Genomic DNA, 18,924 nt, shown 5'->3' with positions numbered 1-18,924 from the left:
TCTGCAGCTAAACCGCAGTTGATCTGCAGAACACCCTCTAGAGAAATCTGCAACGACAACGCAGCTCAAAAAAGCAACGCACTAGTGTGATTCCGGCCTTAGGAGTTGAAACTCTATTGAGAAACATTTGTAGGCTGCAGAAATGTCCTGATCTTAAAGCGATTGTACGGTTAAGTAAAAAAAAAATAACAAACATGTCTATATTTACCTGCTCTGTGCAATGAAATTGCACAGAGCAGCCACGAACCTCCTGTATTTGGGTCCCCCACCGGTGCTCCTGAACCCTTCTCTCTGTCCAGTGTCCCCCATGGGAAGCTGCTACCCATTGACGCAGACAGGGGGGCTCGGACCCGTCCCCTGCCCTCTTGTCACTGGCTTTGATTGACCGCACTGGGAGACAATGGGAGACAATGGCTCCTGATGCCCCAGCAAAGCCAACGAGACCCGAAAGTGAGGGAAGAGAAGAGTTGCAGATGTGCATAGCGCTGGAATTAGGGCTCAGGTAAGTAAAATGAGGGGTGTGGGGGATGCTGATGCCTACATTTTTTTTTACCTTAATGCAAGGAATGCATTAAGATAAAAATGTTTAAGCTTTAGAACCACTTTAAGCATAAAGCATCTATTTCATATGAGGGACAATGAATACAATCACTGGCTGTACAAAAGCAAAAAAAAGTATACGATGGCTGTCATAACAAAAAAAGGCTTCACTTTTCTGAGCTGAGGATCTGATGGTCTTTGATCATTTACTGGTTCATTGGCTAATGAAAAAGTTAAACAAAGAGGTAAAAAATAAATAAATCATAAAGCAATGCACTTAAAGCGGGGGTTCTCCCTAAATTTATTTTTATTTTTTTCTAGCATGTCATTCAGCATAGTAGCTTGAGCTACAGTATGCCTTTATATATTTTTTTTTTAGCGCCGTACTCACTGTTTGATCGGGTTGTAAAGTTTCAGGGGAATGGGCGTTCCTATGCAAAGGGCTTGTGATTGACGGCCGGCTATGGCACGTCACGCTTCACGGAAATAGCCAAAATAGGTGTTTGCCCTTCACGGCGCCTGCGCAGTCAGCTCCGATGTCTGTGCGCAGGCGCCGTATAGCGCCGCGAAGAGCCGAGACCTACTCCGGCTATCTTCGGGGAGCGTGACACGCCATAGCCGGCCGTCAATCAACTTCCCTCTGGATAGGAACGCCCATTCCCCGCGGGGAGTCTGAATCTTCACTGTAGGATTAAACAGTGAGTACGGGGCAAAAAAATAAAATAAAGGCATACTGTAGCTCGCGCTACTATGCTGAATGACATGGTAGAATGTTGTTACTGAGGGTTAACCACCGCTTTAAGAAGCAACCAAACAAGTTGTTCCTAGAACTGTCAGGTGTTTGGTTTTTCTTCCATGCATTGTGAACTGTCTACACATGATTGATTGCACTGTCTATGTGTTGACAGTTTGCTGAGAGATCAGACCAAGTTAAAAAGGGACACTTGTCGCTCCACTTACATGACATGAAAAAATTACAACCACTCACTCAGTTGGTAGCCCTAACGATTGTAGCCTTTAGCACGTTACATACATATTTTCAGGATTTCGTGTTTAGGTCTTCTTTTTGGTTTTTTTAAAGACCAGGTCACGTTAAAAAGCAAGGGCAGTTACAGTATTGGTATTGCTGGTACAAAGCTTGTTCTACCTTTGGAAGTTTGTGCAGACTGGCTAAGGACAGCTGCTAACTTTCAGTTGGTTGGAGAACACCATGGAACCCCCAACCAGAGTAAATTTGTCTATAAGGATAGTCTGTGATGGCCAGCTCAAGCTATGATCCTGACAGCCTATACAGTGGAACCTCGGGTTGCGAGTAACGCAGTTAACAAGCGTTTCGCAATACGAGCACTGTATTTTGAAAAATCAAGAAAAGCTAGCAGGATTCAGGCCAAAGCGGTGTGCAGTACTATGTTTGGCCTGAGGTGGGGGGGGGGTGCCGGAGCCATTCGGAAAGACTTGGAAATACCCCATTGCTGTGCCTTGCCGAGGTCAGCTGAGCTGTCCTCGGGCCTTTCTGTCTGTTTCCGAGGCTCTCCGGCACCCCCACCTCTGGCCACATGCGGTATTGCATGCCGTTGAAGTCAATGCGGAACTAATTATTTTCGTTTCCATTGACTTCAATGGGAGAACTCACTTTGATATGTGAGTACTTTGGATTACGAGCATTCTCCTGGAACGGATTATGCTTGTAATCCGAGGTTCCACTGTATGAGGATCATTTTTACGAATACATATTTCTGTGCATTTTGGGCAGTTAAACGCCATGTTTTTCATACCTCCAAACTTTTCAAAAGGACGACACTATTTAGCACCAAGTATGCAAGAAAAAAAAAGGACATACCCTGTGTGACCTATAATTGCTATATATGGTCCATGATGAAAAAATACACACAAAAAAATTATTGCTTAAACGAGTGGTCTCCAAACTGTGGTGAGGAGGCCAGATTTGTCCCTTTTTGCTTGCTTTAATCTGACCCTTGGGGCACTATTTTATTCACTGACACCAATGAGAGGTACAGTTCCTCCCAATGATGCCAACGATGAAGCACAATTCCTATTAAAGACATCAACGATGGGGCACAATTCCTCCCAGTGACACCAATGATGGAGGATGGTTTACTCCAACTGATGCTAGAACATTTTTTACTCTTGACAGCCCCTCTAAAGACTGAAGGACCGTAAACTAGCCCTTTGTTTAGAAAGTTTGGAGACCCCTGGCTTAAACCAACACATTTTTTATCCACTAATTTTCCTTTATACTGGTTTTTCAAAATACCAGATGCAATCATTTAAAGCAAGCTTTCTCAACCTTTTGAACATGGGAGAGCCCTTGTTATGCATTTCTGGTCTCAGGGAACCCCTGGTAATAATTACTGTATCTACAGCCCTCAATACATTAGCATGGTGGTCAGTGGGGAACAAAATACCTTCAGGCGTAACGTAACCTATTTACGTTACGCCTCTGCAACTTAGACGGGCAAGTGCTGTATTCTCAAAGCACTTGCTCCGTAAGTTGCGGCGGCGTAGCGTAAATAGGCCGACGTAGGCCCGCCTAATTCAAATTTGGAACAGGGGGGCGTGTTTTATGTAAATGCTCTGTGACCCGACGTGATTGACGTCCGTGGAAATCTCCCAGTGTGCATTGCTCCTAATACGCCGCAAGGACGTATTGGTTTTGACGTGAACGTAAATTATGTCCAGCCCCATTTACGGACGAGTTACGCAAACGACGTAAAATTTTCACATTTCGGCGCGGGAACTAAGACCATACTTAACATTGGTACGCCACACTTACGCCACCATATAGCAGGGGTAACTTTACGCCGGGAAAAGCCTAATGTAAACGGCGTATCTGTACTGCATCGGCCGGGCGTACATTCGTGAATTCGCGTATCTAGCCGATTTACATATTTACGCGTAAATCGGCGTACACGCCCCTAGTGGCCAGCGTAAATATGCAGTTAGAAGTTATAGACTTACACCGGTCGGATCTAATAGAAATCTATGCGTAACTGATTCTAAGAATCGGGCGCATAGATACGACGGCTCAGACTCAGAGATACGACGGCGTATCTGAAGATACGCCGTCGTATCTCTTTTGAGAATCTGGCCCTTAGTAATTATGCAATACATTTTTTATGATGATCATGAAATTGTAGAGTAGTTGGGGGTCATGCAGGTCAGAGGCCAATACGGTATGTTAGATGAGCATTTTTGAGAAGGCAAATGAAAACGAACTGAAATCTCTTTTGAACTGTCCTTTCATGTCTGTGTTCCAAGTCTAGTTAACCGACCTAACAGCATTTTTGAAGAATGTGAAATAAATGACCTAAATTCTCGAGTTTATAAATGGAATAACTGAAATGATGTCTATAGCCTTTAGATGAAGCCCTCCTCACCTCTATGATATCGTTGTCAGTTGCTGTAACCATAAGCCAGTTCTATGGGCCTTAAATAGCCTGATTATGGCATAAAAAGTGTATTGTGCTATAAAAAATTAACATATCCTTTGTCATGCTTAAAAGCAGAATGGTGTCTTGGCGCCGGGCGTTGATCCCCTCACTTAAATGTGTTTGCTTTCTGAAGTTTGTCATGCAGAAGGTGAGACAGGGTTATGTTCTACTTCTAATTCAACCAAAACTAAGTCAATTTAGAGTACAATTCATGTGGAAAAACTAGCAGAAATGCTTGATAAATGAGTTTATGCAAAGAAACACAATCCTTCACTTTAGTCAGACCGCTTTTCAAGTGATTGCTTCTGGCTTTGATAAGTGTGGCTACGATCAAAGCTGATTTCTGCTATTTCATACCTCAAAATTCTCCCCACCACTCTGCATTCTGACATGGGATCTCTAATGAATTTGTTCTGGTCAGTCAGAGAGCCGAGACGTGTGCACTGTTTATGGGAACTCGGTGCTTTGTGGTGGGGTGGCAGAGTATTTTTGTAGCCGGTTCTTGGCCCTCGTTTTGATAACTGTGGTTTGACCATAAGCAGTTTACTTTATGTCCATGACTGGAAATATGTTTTTCATTGCTCATGTTAGAGATTGTGTGTGTGTGTGTCTCTCTCAAATGCTAATTATGCCGTCTAGGGAAAAACCTTCAGTGTCTTTGGAATCAGATCTGGGAGTACTTGGTTAAAACTGCATTTTTGTGTGCTCATTTTAGAGATTTTGTGATCATGTGTACAGTGATCTGTGGGATCATGTATGATCGTGTCTACAGTTATCTGTGAGATTGCGTATGATTGCGTCTACAGTGATCTGTGGGATCATGTATGATCGTGTCTACAGGGATCTGTGGGATCATGTATGATCGTGTCTACAGTGATCTGTGGGATCATGTATGATCGTGTCTACAGTGATCTGTGGGATCATGTATGATCGTGTCTACAGTCATCTGTGGGATCATGTATGATCGTGTCTACAGTCATCTGTGGGATCGTGTATGATCGTGTCTACAGTCATCTGTGGGATCATGTATGATTGTGTCTACAGGGATCTGTGGGATCATGTATGATTGTGTCTACAGTCATCTGTGGGATCATGTATGATTGTGTCTACAGGGATCTGTGCGATCATGTATGATCATGTCTACAGTGATATGTGGGATCATGTATGATCGTGTCTACAGGGATCTGTAGGATCATGTATGATCGTGTCTACAGTGATCTGTGAGATTGTGTATGATCATGTCTACAGTGACCTACAAAATCATGTCTCTCTCAATGCTTGGTGGAATAATCATAAAGCCTTTAGGCTATGATACACTGTTCCCGCTTCATCTTTTTCCTGATGAATGTCTGAAATATACTTGGAGGCTGGTCACGTTGGCTGCTCCCACTCACCATCTTTTGATTTGCAAAAATCAAAGGAGCCAAGCATAAAATTGTAGGCCAAACAGTGGCTGGATCAAACCACTTGCTGCTGGCTGATAGAATACAGTAGCCCAGCAGAGGGATTCATCTATACATCATGGCAACACACCTTCAAGGTCATACCCGTGTCTTCCAGCCTGCAGATAGGCCTCAGCCTAGAGCCATCAGTCATATTTTCTTTAGTGGTTGTCAGTCTGTGGATATACAACACTAGTGGCTTGCTCACAGCTGCTGTACTGTATGTAAAGGGTGTATACTATTCCAGAAGTCCCAGTATATTGGACCTGAGCCTACAATGAGGCCTGACAAATGTTTGTCCGGTTCTGTTTACATGTATTGTAGCTACTTTTTGATATTTCATAAAGTTAGGAGAGATATGGATATGCAGCATGTATTTTAAGACAACATTGCTGCTTTTGAGACAAAATTGGCACATGTCAACAATGCCTAAAATCCATATACTGTATATATTCATTTTTGTGCATTTTTTTTATTTAACCAGCCCAGATAATTTAAATATAAAGTGGGGAAAATAATTATTTGATATCCTGCAGATTTTGTAAGTTTGCCCACTTACAAAGAAATGAAGGGTCTATAATTGCTATCATATGTGTATTTTAAATGCTAGAAACAAAGTATCAACCAATATCAACAGCCCTAAAGCATAATGTTTCCACCTCCAAGCCTGACTGTATAGATGGTGTTCTTAGGGTTATAATCAGTGGCAGCTGGTGCTCAAAATTTTTGGGGGGGCACAAACGAAAAAAAAAATGCAGCCACTGTGCCCTTTAATTGTCACCACTGTGCCCTTTAATTGTCGCCACTGTGCCCATTGATGCCACTGTGCCCTTTAATTGTCGCCACTGTGCCCATTGATGCCACTGTGCCCTGTAAAATGTCCCTCCCCCACCCGGCACTTACCTTTCTGGGGGTCAGCCATCCTCCTTCCATGTCCCTCGATGTCTTCTCCCGCCCTCGATGGCGCTTCAGCCAATCAAGTTACAGGTAACCAGAACCGGTGAACCTGATTGCCTGAGACTCCTGTTAGTCTTATCCAAGGAACGCACCGCCGGTACGTCCCTTAGATAAGCATTCGGAAGCCGACTACAGCCGCTGGCTCTGATGGGCACTTTCACACAGCGAACCAGCTGCCGTTATTCAGGTGGCCGGCGCTCACCATCCGGCCATCTGAATAGTGGGCGGCAGCGGCGAAAATACATAGATTCATGCAGGCCATGTATTGTAAAATCTTGGATGAGAACCTTCTTTTCTCAGCCAGATCACTGAAGATGGGTCATTGATGGGTCTTTCAGCATGACAATGACCCAACACATACCGCCAAGGCATCAAAGGAGTGGCTCAAGAAGAAGCACATTAAGGTCATGGAGTGGCCTAGCCAATTTTCAGACCTTAATCCTATAGAAAATGTATGGAGGGAGTTGAAAATTTGAGTTGCCAAGCCACAGCCAAGAAACCTTAAAGATTTAGAGAAGATCTGTAAAAATGAGTGGACCAAAATCCCTCCTGAGATGTGTCAAAACCTGGTAACCAACTACAAGAAACATCTTACCTCAGTACTTGGTGGAGAAACCCTTATTGACAAGCACAAAGTGAAGTTTTTCTTGGGGATCAAATACTTATTTTACTCACTGAATTGCAACTCAATTTAAAACATTTGTATCGTGTTTATTTCTGGATTTTTGGTTGCTATTCTGTCTCTATCATTTAAAATACACCTATGATAAAAATGATAGACCCTTCATTTCTTTGATAGTGGGCAAAATTACAAAAGCTGCAGGGGATAAAATTATTTTCCCCACTGTACGTCCTCGGGAGCAAGTATTTATACCAGGATCATGGCTGCAGCTGCGACAAAACCCCACATGTGTGTGTGTGTGTGTGTGTGTGTGTGTGTGGTTTTTGTGGACTAAGTGGTGTCAGCTCTTCCCAGTTGTTGTGTTTTTTTTATTTTTTAACAAGAGATTTTATTTTTATTTTGAACTTTATTTGCCAAACTTTTCACCCCCTTTTTCCCCTTCTACAACATAGTGTAATAATTTTGTAACCCCAATCAAACAACTAGGAGGGCTCAAACTCTTTGTTGTAACACAGGACATACCGTATTTATCGGGGTATTGCGCGCTCTGGCGTATAGCGCGCACCCCTAAAGTGGACCCGCATTCCTGTGGAAAAAAGATTTTTGTACTTACAGTTTTGGTGTCTTGCGCGGCGTCCATCGTCGGCCTCGTCGGGTCTGGCGTCCGTCTGTGGCTTCGGGTGTCCGCTTTGTCGGGTCCGGCGTCCTTCTGCGGAGTCCTCCCCGCTCGTTTCCCTCTTTCCCGCGCCGAGTTTGAATACTGCGCCGGCATATAGCGAGCGCAGTACACTCGTGTATAGTCGGGCAGGCTCGGCTACTCTCGCGCTCACGTCCTGTACGTCCAGGACGTGAGCGCGAGAGGAGCCGAGACTGCCCGACTATACACGAGTGTACTGCGCTCGGTATATGCTGGCGCAGTATTCAAACTCGCCGCGGGAAAGCGGGTATCGGCGTATATCGCGCACCCGCGATTTTGCCCTGATTCAGGGCAAAAAAGTGCGCGGTATACGCCGATAAATACGGTATACACAAAACACAGGACAGTTCTGAGTTTTTGAGATGATAAACAGGTTATTATTGCATCTATTGAACAAATGTAACCGTACTTTCAATGTTTTTTATTTTATTTATTTATTTATTTAATGGAAATGAGGGAAGTTTGTTTTAAGGGGTTTACACTTTAGGCCTTGTAAACTCTTACCGGGTCTTTTAATCTCTGTATCATTATTTGTAATTCCTTTCAGGCAGCAAAGTGAATCTTGTGAAAATAACTGCCACAGCATCCAGCCCTCGAGATACTGCCCTGGCTGCTGTTATATGCAGTGCCTTGTCAACTGTGCTATTAGCCCTACTCATCCTTTCCGTTATCTATTGTAAGAGGCAGTTCATGGAGAAAAAGCCAAACTGTGAGTATTACAAATTCTATAGTTTGTCTTGTTTAAATGAGACGGTATTGTAAATATTTCTCACCTAACTTTTTTCTTATGCCAAGGAACCCAAAAAAAGTTATGCTGTAACGATTAAATGTTGTATATTCAAATGTTACTTTGCAGTCAGTAGATTAAGGCCCCGTTCACATTTCGCATAGTGGAAACAAAGGTTTTACTATTTGCTTTTCTTTTGTTTTTTAAGCACGATTTACATGTGTTTCTGTGTGCTGCGTATAGGGCAACCCATTCACTTTAATTGACTTCCCTGTGTAGGTTTGTTGCCCAAAAGATGCTCCTGCCCCTTTTTGGGCAAAAAGCTTTGTGCAATTTTTTTTTTAAGGCTCGTTTTGCCATGATTTATGTGAAACAATTGCAGCAAAATCGTACCCTGTTTGGTGTGCTTTAAGAATGAATGGCAACCAAACGTGCATTTGGAATCGTTGCCAGAATCGCAGCTATTCTACTGTCAATTCCAAATTGCCAAATGTGAATGGAGCCCTAGGCTTCCCACTGTCCCCATCTTCCCTTAAAAAAAAAAAACAGCATACAGAGCTCAGTAGCTTAAGCTGCATTTTTTTTTTTTTTTATTAAAGATGCTGTTTATTGCGTTAAAGAAACTTATTCCAAAAATATACAAAGGAATACTCAGTCTCGTGTCCTTACATATATGTCTGTGGTAAATAACACAGTTACGTTGGTGATAGTACATACAATCCCAATATATTCACATCCTAAAAAGTATAGAAGGAGTGTATTCAGAGGTGTGGTTTCTATGTTGGGGTTAGGTCGTAAGAGGGGAACGGGAACAAAGGACCCTTATTGAAACTCTTTGAGGATCCTCTGGTAGTGTAGGTAATAATCTGCAAATTACACAAACAAGTGAATGAGTCAATAGTGAATAACTGCTGTGCTCTCCTTGGAAAACACACAGTGCTCTGGCAATCCTTTGTCATGTAGTACATTCATTTTTAAAACAAAGATTGTGTATACTGTGTATATAGTATAAAAAACAATGTTTCATATATGCATTGAAGAGCTTCAGGGAAAAAAAAGGACATTCCTTATTTGATTGGGTCTTCACTGTTCTATTCCTCAGCATCCTTAGCACTCCTGACCATACAAGTACCACTTTTCTTGAATTTGCATTACTTTGGTCAGACTAATCCAACCAGTGATTCCTATAAAGAGCCAGTAGACCTAAGGCATCTAGCAGCGGTACTATATACGGCATACTTAAAACTTTGTATGCGTTGGGAACATATGTGATTATTCAGGGAAAGATTTGTTTATTTTTGGAATAAAATTTCTTGACTTCAATCAGGCAGGTTTGGTAACTTGTCCTGAGCACTTTTATTCCCCTGATGAACATGACCTGGTATTTTCTCGTCTAGCCCACCAGTTCCCTGTCCCTTCCACATATAATCATGTTAGGTGATGTTAGGTCAGCAGAGCTAAGGTACATAGAGTGTTTTTCTCTAGAGCACAGGTGTCAAACACAAGGCCCGCGGGCCAAATCTGGCCCTCCAGGACATTTCACGTGGCCCTCGCACCTCTCCTGCAGCTGCAGTAGAGCTCCAGCCCTCCTCTGGTCCTCCTCCAGACCCCTACTTTCTGCTTTCAAGCAATGCATCCAGCTTCTTCCTAGCAGCAGCATAAGGAAAGAGGGGTGCACTGTGATGTAAGGGAACATGGGAGACTCAACTGCTGATGGTGGGGTGGCTCTTAACATCTAATGTAAGTGAAGGGGATGCACTGGACAACTAATCTTAGAGATACAACCGGCCCCTTTGAGGGCAATCATAATGCGGCCCACAATGAAATTGAGTTTGACACCCCTGCTCTATAAGATGAGCAGCACATAGGCAGCCTGTCTGTGTATATACATTGATCTTGAGTAAAGTGTGTGATTGCACATCAATGTTTCATTGTGTTTGTGTGATCCAGGGTCCAGCAGATCTCAGGAAGTGCAGTATGCAGGCTCAGAGCTGTCATGCCTGGACAGACCCCAGCTCACCGAGCACACACACAGGACGTGCTGTCATTGCCAGCAGGAGCCAGCACAGGCTTGTGGTAAGCGATAAGTGTTTGCTTGGTTTGTTTAACCTATTGAGAGGTGCAGCACAGAACACAAAGGAGCTGACTATTCCATTAACATTGCATAGTATTCAGCTGAACACATGGAGGTTACTGCTGCCATTGTTTAATCAAGATGACATTTAGGTTGCAGAAGTCATAAAATGCTGTAATGGGTTAGAACCTTTTACTTTCCTATTATATTTATTGGTCATAGTTATGGAGCACTACTTTTCACTTAGCCTGCAATTGGAGAGCACCATTTATTACATAGTCGAGTGTTTATAGAGCGTATTTTATTAAGCAGCTTAGAAATATAGAGCACCATTTATTACATAACCTGAAGTTATAGAGCACATTTTATAGAGCACAATGTATTACATAGCCTGGAGTTATAGAGCGCCATGTCTTATGTAGCCTGGACTTATAGAACACCATTTACTACATAGGCTGGAGCTACAGAGCGCTGTATATTACATACAATGGAATTATAGAGCACCATGTATTGCGTAGCCTGAAGTCGTGGAACACCATCCTGGAATTATAGAGCACCTTCTATTACATAGTCTGGAAATCTAGGGCACCATTTATTACATAGCCGGGAGTTGTATCACAATTTATTACGTAGTTATAATCACCATTTATTACATAGTCTGGAATTTACCTTCTTTTTGAATCATTAAAATGAAAGCAAATTCTGGAGCTGCTGACTCTTAATAAAAGGACACTTACCTGTCCAGCGCTGTGAACACCGTAGATTGGAGGACCCCCCCAAAAAATATGGAAGTATAGACTAAGTTATACAGCACTGCTTATTAGATGGCCAGCAGTTCTAGCACAGTAGAAATGTCTGTGATATTAGGGCCCCTTTCACGTGTGCGGATCCGTTTTTTGGCATCCGCTTGCTCAGCGGGGATCGCTCTGTTGATCCCCGCTGAGCCGGCGGATGACTAGTCTGTCTCTTCACACTGTGCAGAGACAGACCAGTCGGGTCTCCGCTCTCCTCTATGGGGGGATCGGATTGAAAACGAACCGTCTGTCCGTTTTTTTTCATCCGATCCGACCCGCCAGACGGATGCAAAATAGGGTTTGCATCCATCACACTTTAGCGGAGAGTATCGGATCGGGGCTGATCAGGTGTCGGCGGACATGTCACCACTGACATCCGACGCTCCATAGAGGTACATGGAGCGCCTGTTCAGATCCGCCTGATAAAACTGACAGGCGGATCTGAACGGTTCTCAGGTGTGAAAGCGGCCGTGTGTGTACAGCACCTGTTTTGACTTAATTATATGGTTTTTGTTTTTAGGTCCTGTTCATTTGATTCCATCACTGTGTTGTGAGGAGACCTACAGCTTGAAGCATGGATGTGTATTTCGGTCTCACAGCACTCTCTATGATGGGTAAGGATATATTATATTAATATTACTATTATCATTTCTTTTGTTTCATAATTTCCTGTAGCACTCTACAAAGTAAGTGATACAAACAAGAGAGAATAATCATTTTATCACCAATAAATATTATTCCATTGACACTTGCATGTAATTGTATAGCAAGTACATATATAAAAATAAGAGATTACTATTTGAAGCATTGCTCCAGGCAGTGTAGACATACCAAGTTCTTTTATGATATCATTTATATGGGTAAGTACCTGAAATATCATTTAAAACTTGCTCCCGACCTTCTCACTAAATGCGTCATCAATACAACATTAGAGGTGGGACAGATTGTGCCTGGAAACAGTTTTCTATAAATGTTTACTTTTAAATTGGTAAATTTGCATGTTTATGCTTATAGGGGAGAACTCTGCAGACACCCCCCAGCCTGCCTTTGTGGTTTTCGGCACAGTAGCCGGTTAGACCTTCCATTGCTTGATTGATTGTATGATGTGCGTGGCTGGGTAGACACTGTGACTATCACTAGAACCAAACATATTAGGTACATGTATCCCATTTGACAAAGGCTCTGCCAAGGGAGGGGGGTCTTTGATGGATACATCTAACTGCTCTAAACTGAACCCTTAACACTTAAAAGAGAGCTATAGCCAAAGCGTGTTTGTACTTCTATGGTTCTGCACTCCTGTGACCTGTTTTCAGCAGGCTGAAGGCTGATGTCACACAGCTGGACCAGGCTCGGGCAAGATCACGACAATGAAGTCAGGATCCACACACATGTCTGGACTGGCACCGTCTCAGCCTCTCAGCGAGCCACAGAGAGCCTGAGCCGGCCGCTCCCGCCCCCTCTACAGCCCAGTGCACCAGTGAGCACACAGGGGCAGAGCAGAGAGCGGTGACTGATGGTCACCGCTCTCTACTCAGGGAGCTGTGAGAACCAAGCAATTGGTTCTCAGGGTTAGAGCTGGTGTTAGAGACAGATGCAGCATCCACCTAGGTAAGTATGAGAAGAAAAACTTCTAACCAGTATACCAACTCTCTCTAATGGAGCCCTGGATAGCTAAAACAGATACATGGGTTCTTGCCCTTCCCCACTAACCTAAATAAAATAAAATAAAAAATAAAGTTTGTCTAGACATGCATTTTAACCCATTCTGCAGCACATTTACCATATCCAGGGCTTGAGCTGGAGCTGGTCCCATTTGATTTGATATTTTAACAGACTTGTGTGCTACTTCTACAGTATACAATAAATAATATCGATTTTCCTGTTTTCGATAATAGCGCCCTGGTAAACTTGTCTTTTGAGAATTACAATTTTTTACTTTTTTACTTTTTTGTTTTAGGGTATGTAAATTCGAACAGTGAACTTCTCTTGTTTGGTCCCTTTTGGTCTGTTAAATATACCATTGAAAGTGTTTCGTTATATCTGTTTAATAGCTGCAAAAATACCTGTTGATTTTGCCAGAGCATTGCGCTACGAGCCCACCCTGGTGTTACAACCGCAAATAATATTCGCTATTGAAATACTGATCCTCCATCCAGCCAATCAGAAGCAGGTCTAATGCCCTGTACACACTATCGGATGGCCTAAAACCCGATGGAACTTATCGTCGGAATTTCGTTCAAGCTGTCTTTCATACACATAGTCAGACCAAATTCCGACTGTCCAGAACGTGGTGACGTAAAACACTGACGAGCCGAGAAAAATTCAAAAGTTCAATGCTTCCAAGCATGCATCGACTTGATTCTGAGCATGCGTGGATTTTTATCCTCCGTTGGAGTTGCACAGAAACGATAGGAGTTACCTATCGTTTTTTTGGAAAAAAATAAAATTTGTTCCATTTCTAAATACCGACGGAAAAAAGTCCGATGGGGCCCACGCACAATCGAAATTTCTGATGAAAAAAGTCCATCAGACTTTTTTCATCGGAGATTCCGATTGTGTGTACGAGGAATGAGACTTTCTGATTGGCCAAAAAGAGAAGAGTCCCAATTGGCCGCCGCCGAGGAGGAGGGAGGAAACGGAAGCTGCCGTGATGCCCGTGGAGAGCAGGGGAAGGGAAACCCCCCTCCAAAAAATAAACTGGCCACCACTGGTTTTAACCTTAAAAGAGAAGTATGTTATTGTTTTTTTATTCATATAAACCTAGGTGGAGGATGTGGAACGCTCTTCCACAGTCGGTGGTGTCAGCAAGAAGTATTGATAGACTCCTGGGTGTGCATCTTAGCGAACACAATATACAGGGATATGGGAAATTATTATCGACACAAACACACCAACACAGGTTGAACTGGATGTTGTCTTTATTCAACCTTACCTACTATGTAAATGCCACAAGAAAAGAAAATGAATGCAGCCACCACATCTAAGGTCTAGTAAGCTGCAATCTATTACATTTCTTTATCGTACATCACGGGACACAGAGCGGCATTCATTACTATATGGGTTATATGGAGTACCTTCAGGTGTAGACACTGGCAATCTCAAACAGGAAATGCCCCTCCCTATATAACCCCCTCCCATAGGAGGAGTACCTCAGTTTTTCCGCCAGTGTCTTAGGTGTTAGTCATGGTTTAGCTTGCCTCCACATCCTTGGGATTAGGTGAGCTAACCGGTTCTGTCCAAAAAAGCCTCAGCGCTAAAGTGGTCAGTAACCGGACCCCAAACCCTTGGGGTATAGCCCATAATGCTTTTCTTTTTAGAGAGCTGGACCCTGGGCCCAGAACTTAGAAACCTTTGGGTGCCTAATGTTTCTGTTGCCAGAGTGCTATATGGGCCCAGGACAGTGGATCCTTCATAGGAACCCAGGGCCTGAAGGTCTAGACATCCCCACCGAGATGGGGGAAGATTGGGCCTCTTGCTTGGCAAAGTCCTGCGGCATGGAGCAGGTAAGTGAGGGGAAAACTTGCGGAACTTGGTTCTTAGCAGGTTTTTTCTGGGGGGTCACAGGGGACATGCCTAAAGTTATGCACTGCATCTGGCAAACTAGTCACATATCATAAAGATAGGATGGCTCTATATGTATTATTCCCCATAAGATGTGACCTCCCTTGTAGTGTTGGAAAAGCATTGAGTGGGGCCTGTGTGATATAAAATTATATGTGTGTGTCAGAGAGCTGTGCTTACCTGCAAGCCTCCAGGCGATGCTCCATTCAGTCTTCCTCCTCACGGCCTGCAAAGCAGGCAAAACGCTGACCTCCTCATGGTTCCAGGCTGCAGGCTGCAGTTTGCTGGAGCAGAGAGGTCCCTTCCTCCCAACCCCACCCCCCCCTGTCGGGAGGGGCATTTCCTGTTTGAGATTGCTGGGGGGGAAGGGCGGGTCAGTGGCTTAAGGAAGGGGCGGCCCTTCCTTGTTTGTTCCATATAGCTCATTCAATACTTTGGAACTGAGGAGGAAAGACCAGAACGGCAAGCACGGGGCGCCGAGGACACACAGTGGCCAGAAAGAATATTGCAGTCTTCAGAAAGACTGTTTTCAAGCCTAGGAATAGGCTGTTTCTTTTCCATCTCATAGTTTTTCTTGCAATACTACTCAGGGGGACAGAATGTTTTTTCTTTCCTAGATTTGAAAAAAAAAAAAAAAGATTTTTTTTGAAAAAAAAAAAAAAAAAAAAAAAATGTCATCTAGGGGAGAGGAAGCATTTTTTTATCCCCCAAACAGGTGTTTGGGCATTTAACTATTTATAAGTCCCAGGTACCAATAAGTAGCAGGTGTACCTCGGTATTGTACCATGGCATCAAAAAACAAGGGTACAAGAGGTGGGGATTCCCCCAGAGAGTCTGAGGTCTCGGACAAAGCTATGCCGCTGCTTTCCCCACAGGGAGCCTTGGGGCCATCGGGATCTGGGGCTGGAGCTGACGCGGGTCAGTCCAACCCTAAGATGGTCACGGAGGAGGTATTACTCACCTCTTTAAAAGAGATGCAGAAAAGCATGGGTAAAATGATAGCCGCAGCTATGCGGGGCAGTAAGCGGAATAGATCTCCGTCGCCCGAGCGCGGACCCTCAGAAGAGGAGGTCCTTTCCTCAGGGGAATTGGACGACCTCTTGGACAAGGACCAAGTAGGTTCAGGGATCGAGGATCCGGATACAGAGGAGTCTGGGGCAGTCTCCCTGAGGGAGAGCTGGTGGATTCAAGGATTGTCGGACTTGGACCATAGGGCATTCAACTTGCCAGTACCAGATCTCCAGGTATCGACGGTTTCAGCTTTGGGCTCACTGAGGGCGCCTCAAAGCAATGCTGTGTTTCCGATCCATCCTCTATTAGAGGGAGTTTTGTTCCAAGATTGGAACAAGCCAGATAAGATCTTCTTACCACCTAAGAAGTTCTCTGTCCTATATCCTATGGAAGAAAAATTTTCCAAAAGATGGGCTACTCCTGCAGTGGACGCAGCCATCTCATGTGTTAACAAATCGTTAACATGCCCTGTAGAAAACATACATGTGTTCAAGGATCCAGTTGATAAGCGCTTGGAAGCACTACTTAAGAACTCCTTCACTACTGCAGGGGCAGTAGTACAGCCAGCTGTGGCTGCGATTGGGGTCGCTCAAGCATTATCGGATCAATTTAAGCAGATGCTTAAACTTATTCCTGCCCAGCAGGCAGAAGAATTTTCGGATGTCCCTAAGGCCATATGTTTTACGGTAGACGCAATCAAGGATTCTATCCAGCAAGCGTCACGTTTATCGTTATCCCTTATCCATATGAGAAGACTCTTATGGTTAAAAAGCTGGGAGGCTGAGCCCCCATGCAAGAAGCTCCTGGTAGGGTTCCCCTTCCATGGAGGACGACTCTTCGGAGAAGACCTAGATAAATACATTCAGACCATTTCAAACGGCAAGAGTACTCTCTTGCCAACTAAGAAGAAGGTTCAGGGGCCTGCGTTTAAACGACAGTATTCCCCTGGGCAGGGGCCCTCTAATGCCAAGCAGTATCGACGGCCTCCTGCAAAAGCAAACTTCGGCTTCAACAGCAAATCACAAGGACAGGCTGTTAGAGGCAAAAGGCAGTGGTTTCGCAAACCAGCAAAACCAGCCCCCAAGCCAACCTTATGAAGGGGCGCCCCCACCCACGAAGGTGGGGGGAAGGCTGCGACTCTTTTCAGAGATTTGGGAAGCCAGCATTCCCGACGAGTGGGTACGGTCTTCCGTGGCCACAGGCTACAAATTAGATTTCCTAAGGTTTCCTCCTCCTCATTTCCAGAAGTCGAGGATTCCAAACGATCCGGAAAAGGGAGCCGCATTAAGATCGGCATTAGATCATCTACTTTCCCAGGAAGTAATAGTAGAGGTACCAGTCCTGGAACAGGGGCTGGGTTTCTACTCCAACCTATTCATCATCCCAAAATCCAATGGAGATGTCAGGCCAATTTTGGACCTAAAGATGGTAAATGCATATCTAAAGATCCGCTCATTTCGGATGGAATCCGTGCGGTCAGCAGCTGCCACACTCCAGAAGGACGACTTCATGGCGTCCATAGACATAAAGGATGCCTACCTTCATGTTCCAATTTATCAGCCACATCAAAGATATCTACGCTTCATGGTGGCTTCGCGTCACTTCCAATTCGTGGCGCTTCCCTTCGGGTTGGCTACGGCCCCCCGGGTGTTCACGAAGGTCCTAGCTCCGATCCTAGCCAAGCTAAGGATCCAAGGGGTCACGATCCTAGCATACCTGGACGACCTCCTAGTCATAGACCACTCGTCTCCCGGCTTGGAGCGAGCAGTGGCCCTCACGGTCCAATACCTCGAGAGGTTCGGCTGGGTCCTAAATCGAGAAAAGTCAGCTTTCCAGCCCACAAGGCAGTTGGAATATCTCGGCATGAGATTAGACACAGAACAACAAGGAGTGTTCCTACCTCTGAGGAAGGTAAAAGCCATCAAGGAATTAATCCTACTGGTTCTAAGCACTCGCATCCTACAGGCAGCCATCCTGTCAGCATGGAGCAGAAGGCCACAGGCCTTGGATATCCCGTTGCCGCTCTTATCAAGAGTCCGACAAAGTCTGTGTTGGTGGTTAGACCCTCAGAATCTACTGAAGGGGAAGTCTTTCAGCCCAGTGGCTTGGAAGATAGTGACCACAGATGCCAGCCTGACGGGCTGGGGAGCAATTTTGGATGGTTGCACTCGCCAAGGTACTTGGGCAAAGCCAGAGAAGCAGTTGCCCATCAACATCTTGGAGCTCAGAGCTGCTCGACTAGCCCTCAGGGCTTGGACGTCAAAATTGCAGGGGTTCCCGGTGAGAATTCAATCAGACAATGCCACGGCCGTGGCATACATAAATCACCAAGGGGGAACCAGGAGTCAAGCCGCTCAGAGAGAGGTGAGCTTGATTCTCCTATGGGCAGAGGCGCATGTGCCCTGCATATCGGCAATATTCATTCCAGGAGTGGACAACTTTCAGGCGGACTTCTTAAGCCGCCAGACTCTATGGCCGGGGGAATGGTCTCTGCATCCACAAGTCTTTCAAGCACTCTGCCAAAGATGGGGAGTGCCGGACGTGGATATCATGGCATCGAGACTCAACAAGAAACTAGACAGGTTCATATCCCGCTCAAGGGATCCGATGGCCTGCGGAACCGATGCGTTGGTTTGCCCTTGGCATCAGTTCAAACTTCTTTATGCGTTTCCCCCGCTCCAGTTACTACCCCGCCTGCTGCGCAGGATCCGGGTGGAACACATACCAGTCATCCTGGTAGCTCCAGCATGGCCCAGAAGGGCATGGTACTCACTCATCCTAAAGATGGTAGTGGGAGACCCTTGGACTCTTCCTCTACGGCCAGACCTGCTATCGCAAGGTCCGATCCTCCACCCTGCCTTACGGCATCTAAATTTGACGGCCTGGAAGCTGAATCCCTGATTCTCAGGGGTAGAGGTCTGTCTCAGAAAGTAGTCTCTACCCTAATCAGAGCCAGGAAACCGGTCTCTAGGGTGATTTATTACAGGGTCTGGAAGGCCTATGTAGGCTGGTGTGAGTCCAAGCGATGGCTTTCTCGCAAATTTACC

The 18,924-nt window shown here is 44.8% G+C and overlaps 1 protein-coding gene across 1 annotated transcript in view; it reads left to right on the top strand.

Moving 5' to 3' along the window:
- Positions 1–18,924, top strand: part of TNFRSF19 (TNF receptor superfamily member 19) — a 143,669-nt gene that overhangs the window by 111,777 nt on the left and 12,968 nt on the right. Inside the window, exons 6-8 of the mRNA XM_040340516.1 lie at positions 8,258–8,419; positions 10,388–10,513; positions 11,826–11,919. Of these exons, the coding sequence (XP_040196450.1) occupies positions 8,258–8,419; positions 10,388–10,513; positions 11,826–11,919 (382 nt within the window). The remainder of the gene's footprint in view (positions 1–8,257; positions 8,420–10,387; positions 10,514–11,825; positions 11,920–18,924) is intronic.

This window comes from Rana temporaria, chromosome 2 (genome assembly GCF_905171775.1).
Source record: "Rana temporaria chromosome 2, aRanTem1.1, whole genome shotgun sequence".
NCBI lineage: Eukaryota > Metazoa > Chordata > Amphibia > Anura > Ranidae > Rana > Rana temporaria.
This window is presented reverse-complemented; position numbering and strand designations above follow the sequence as displayed.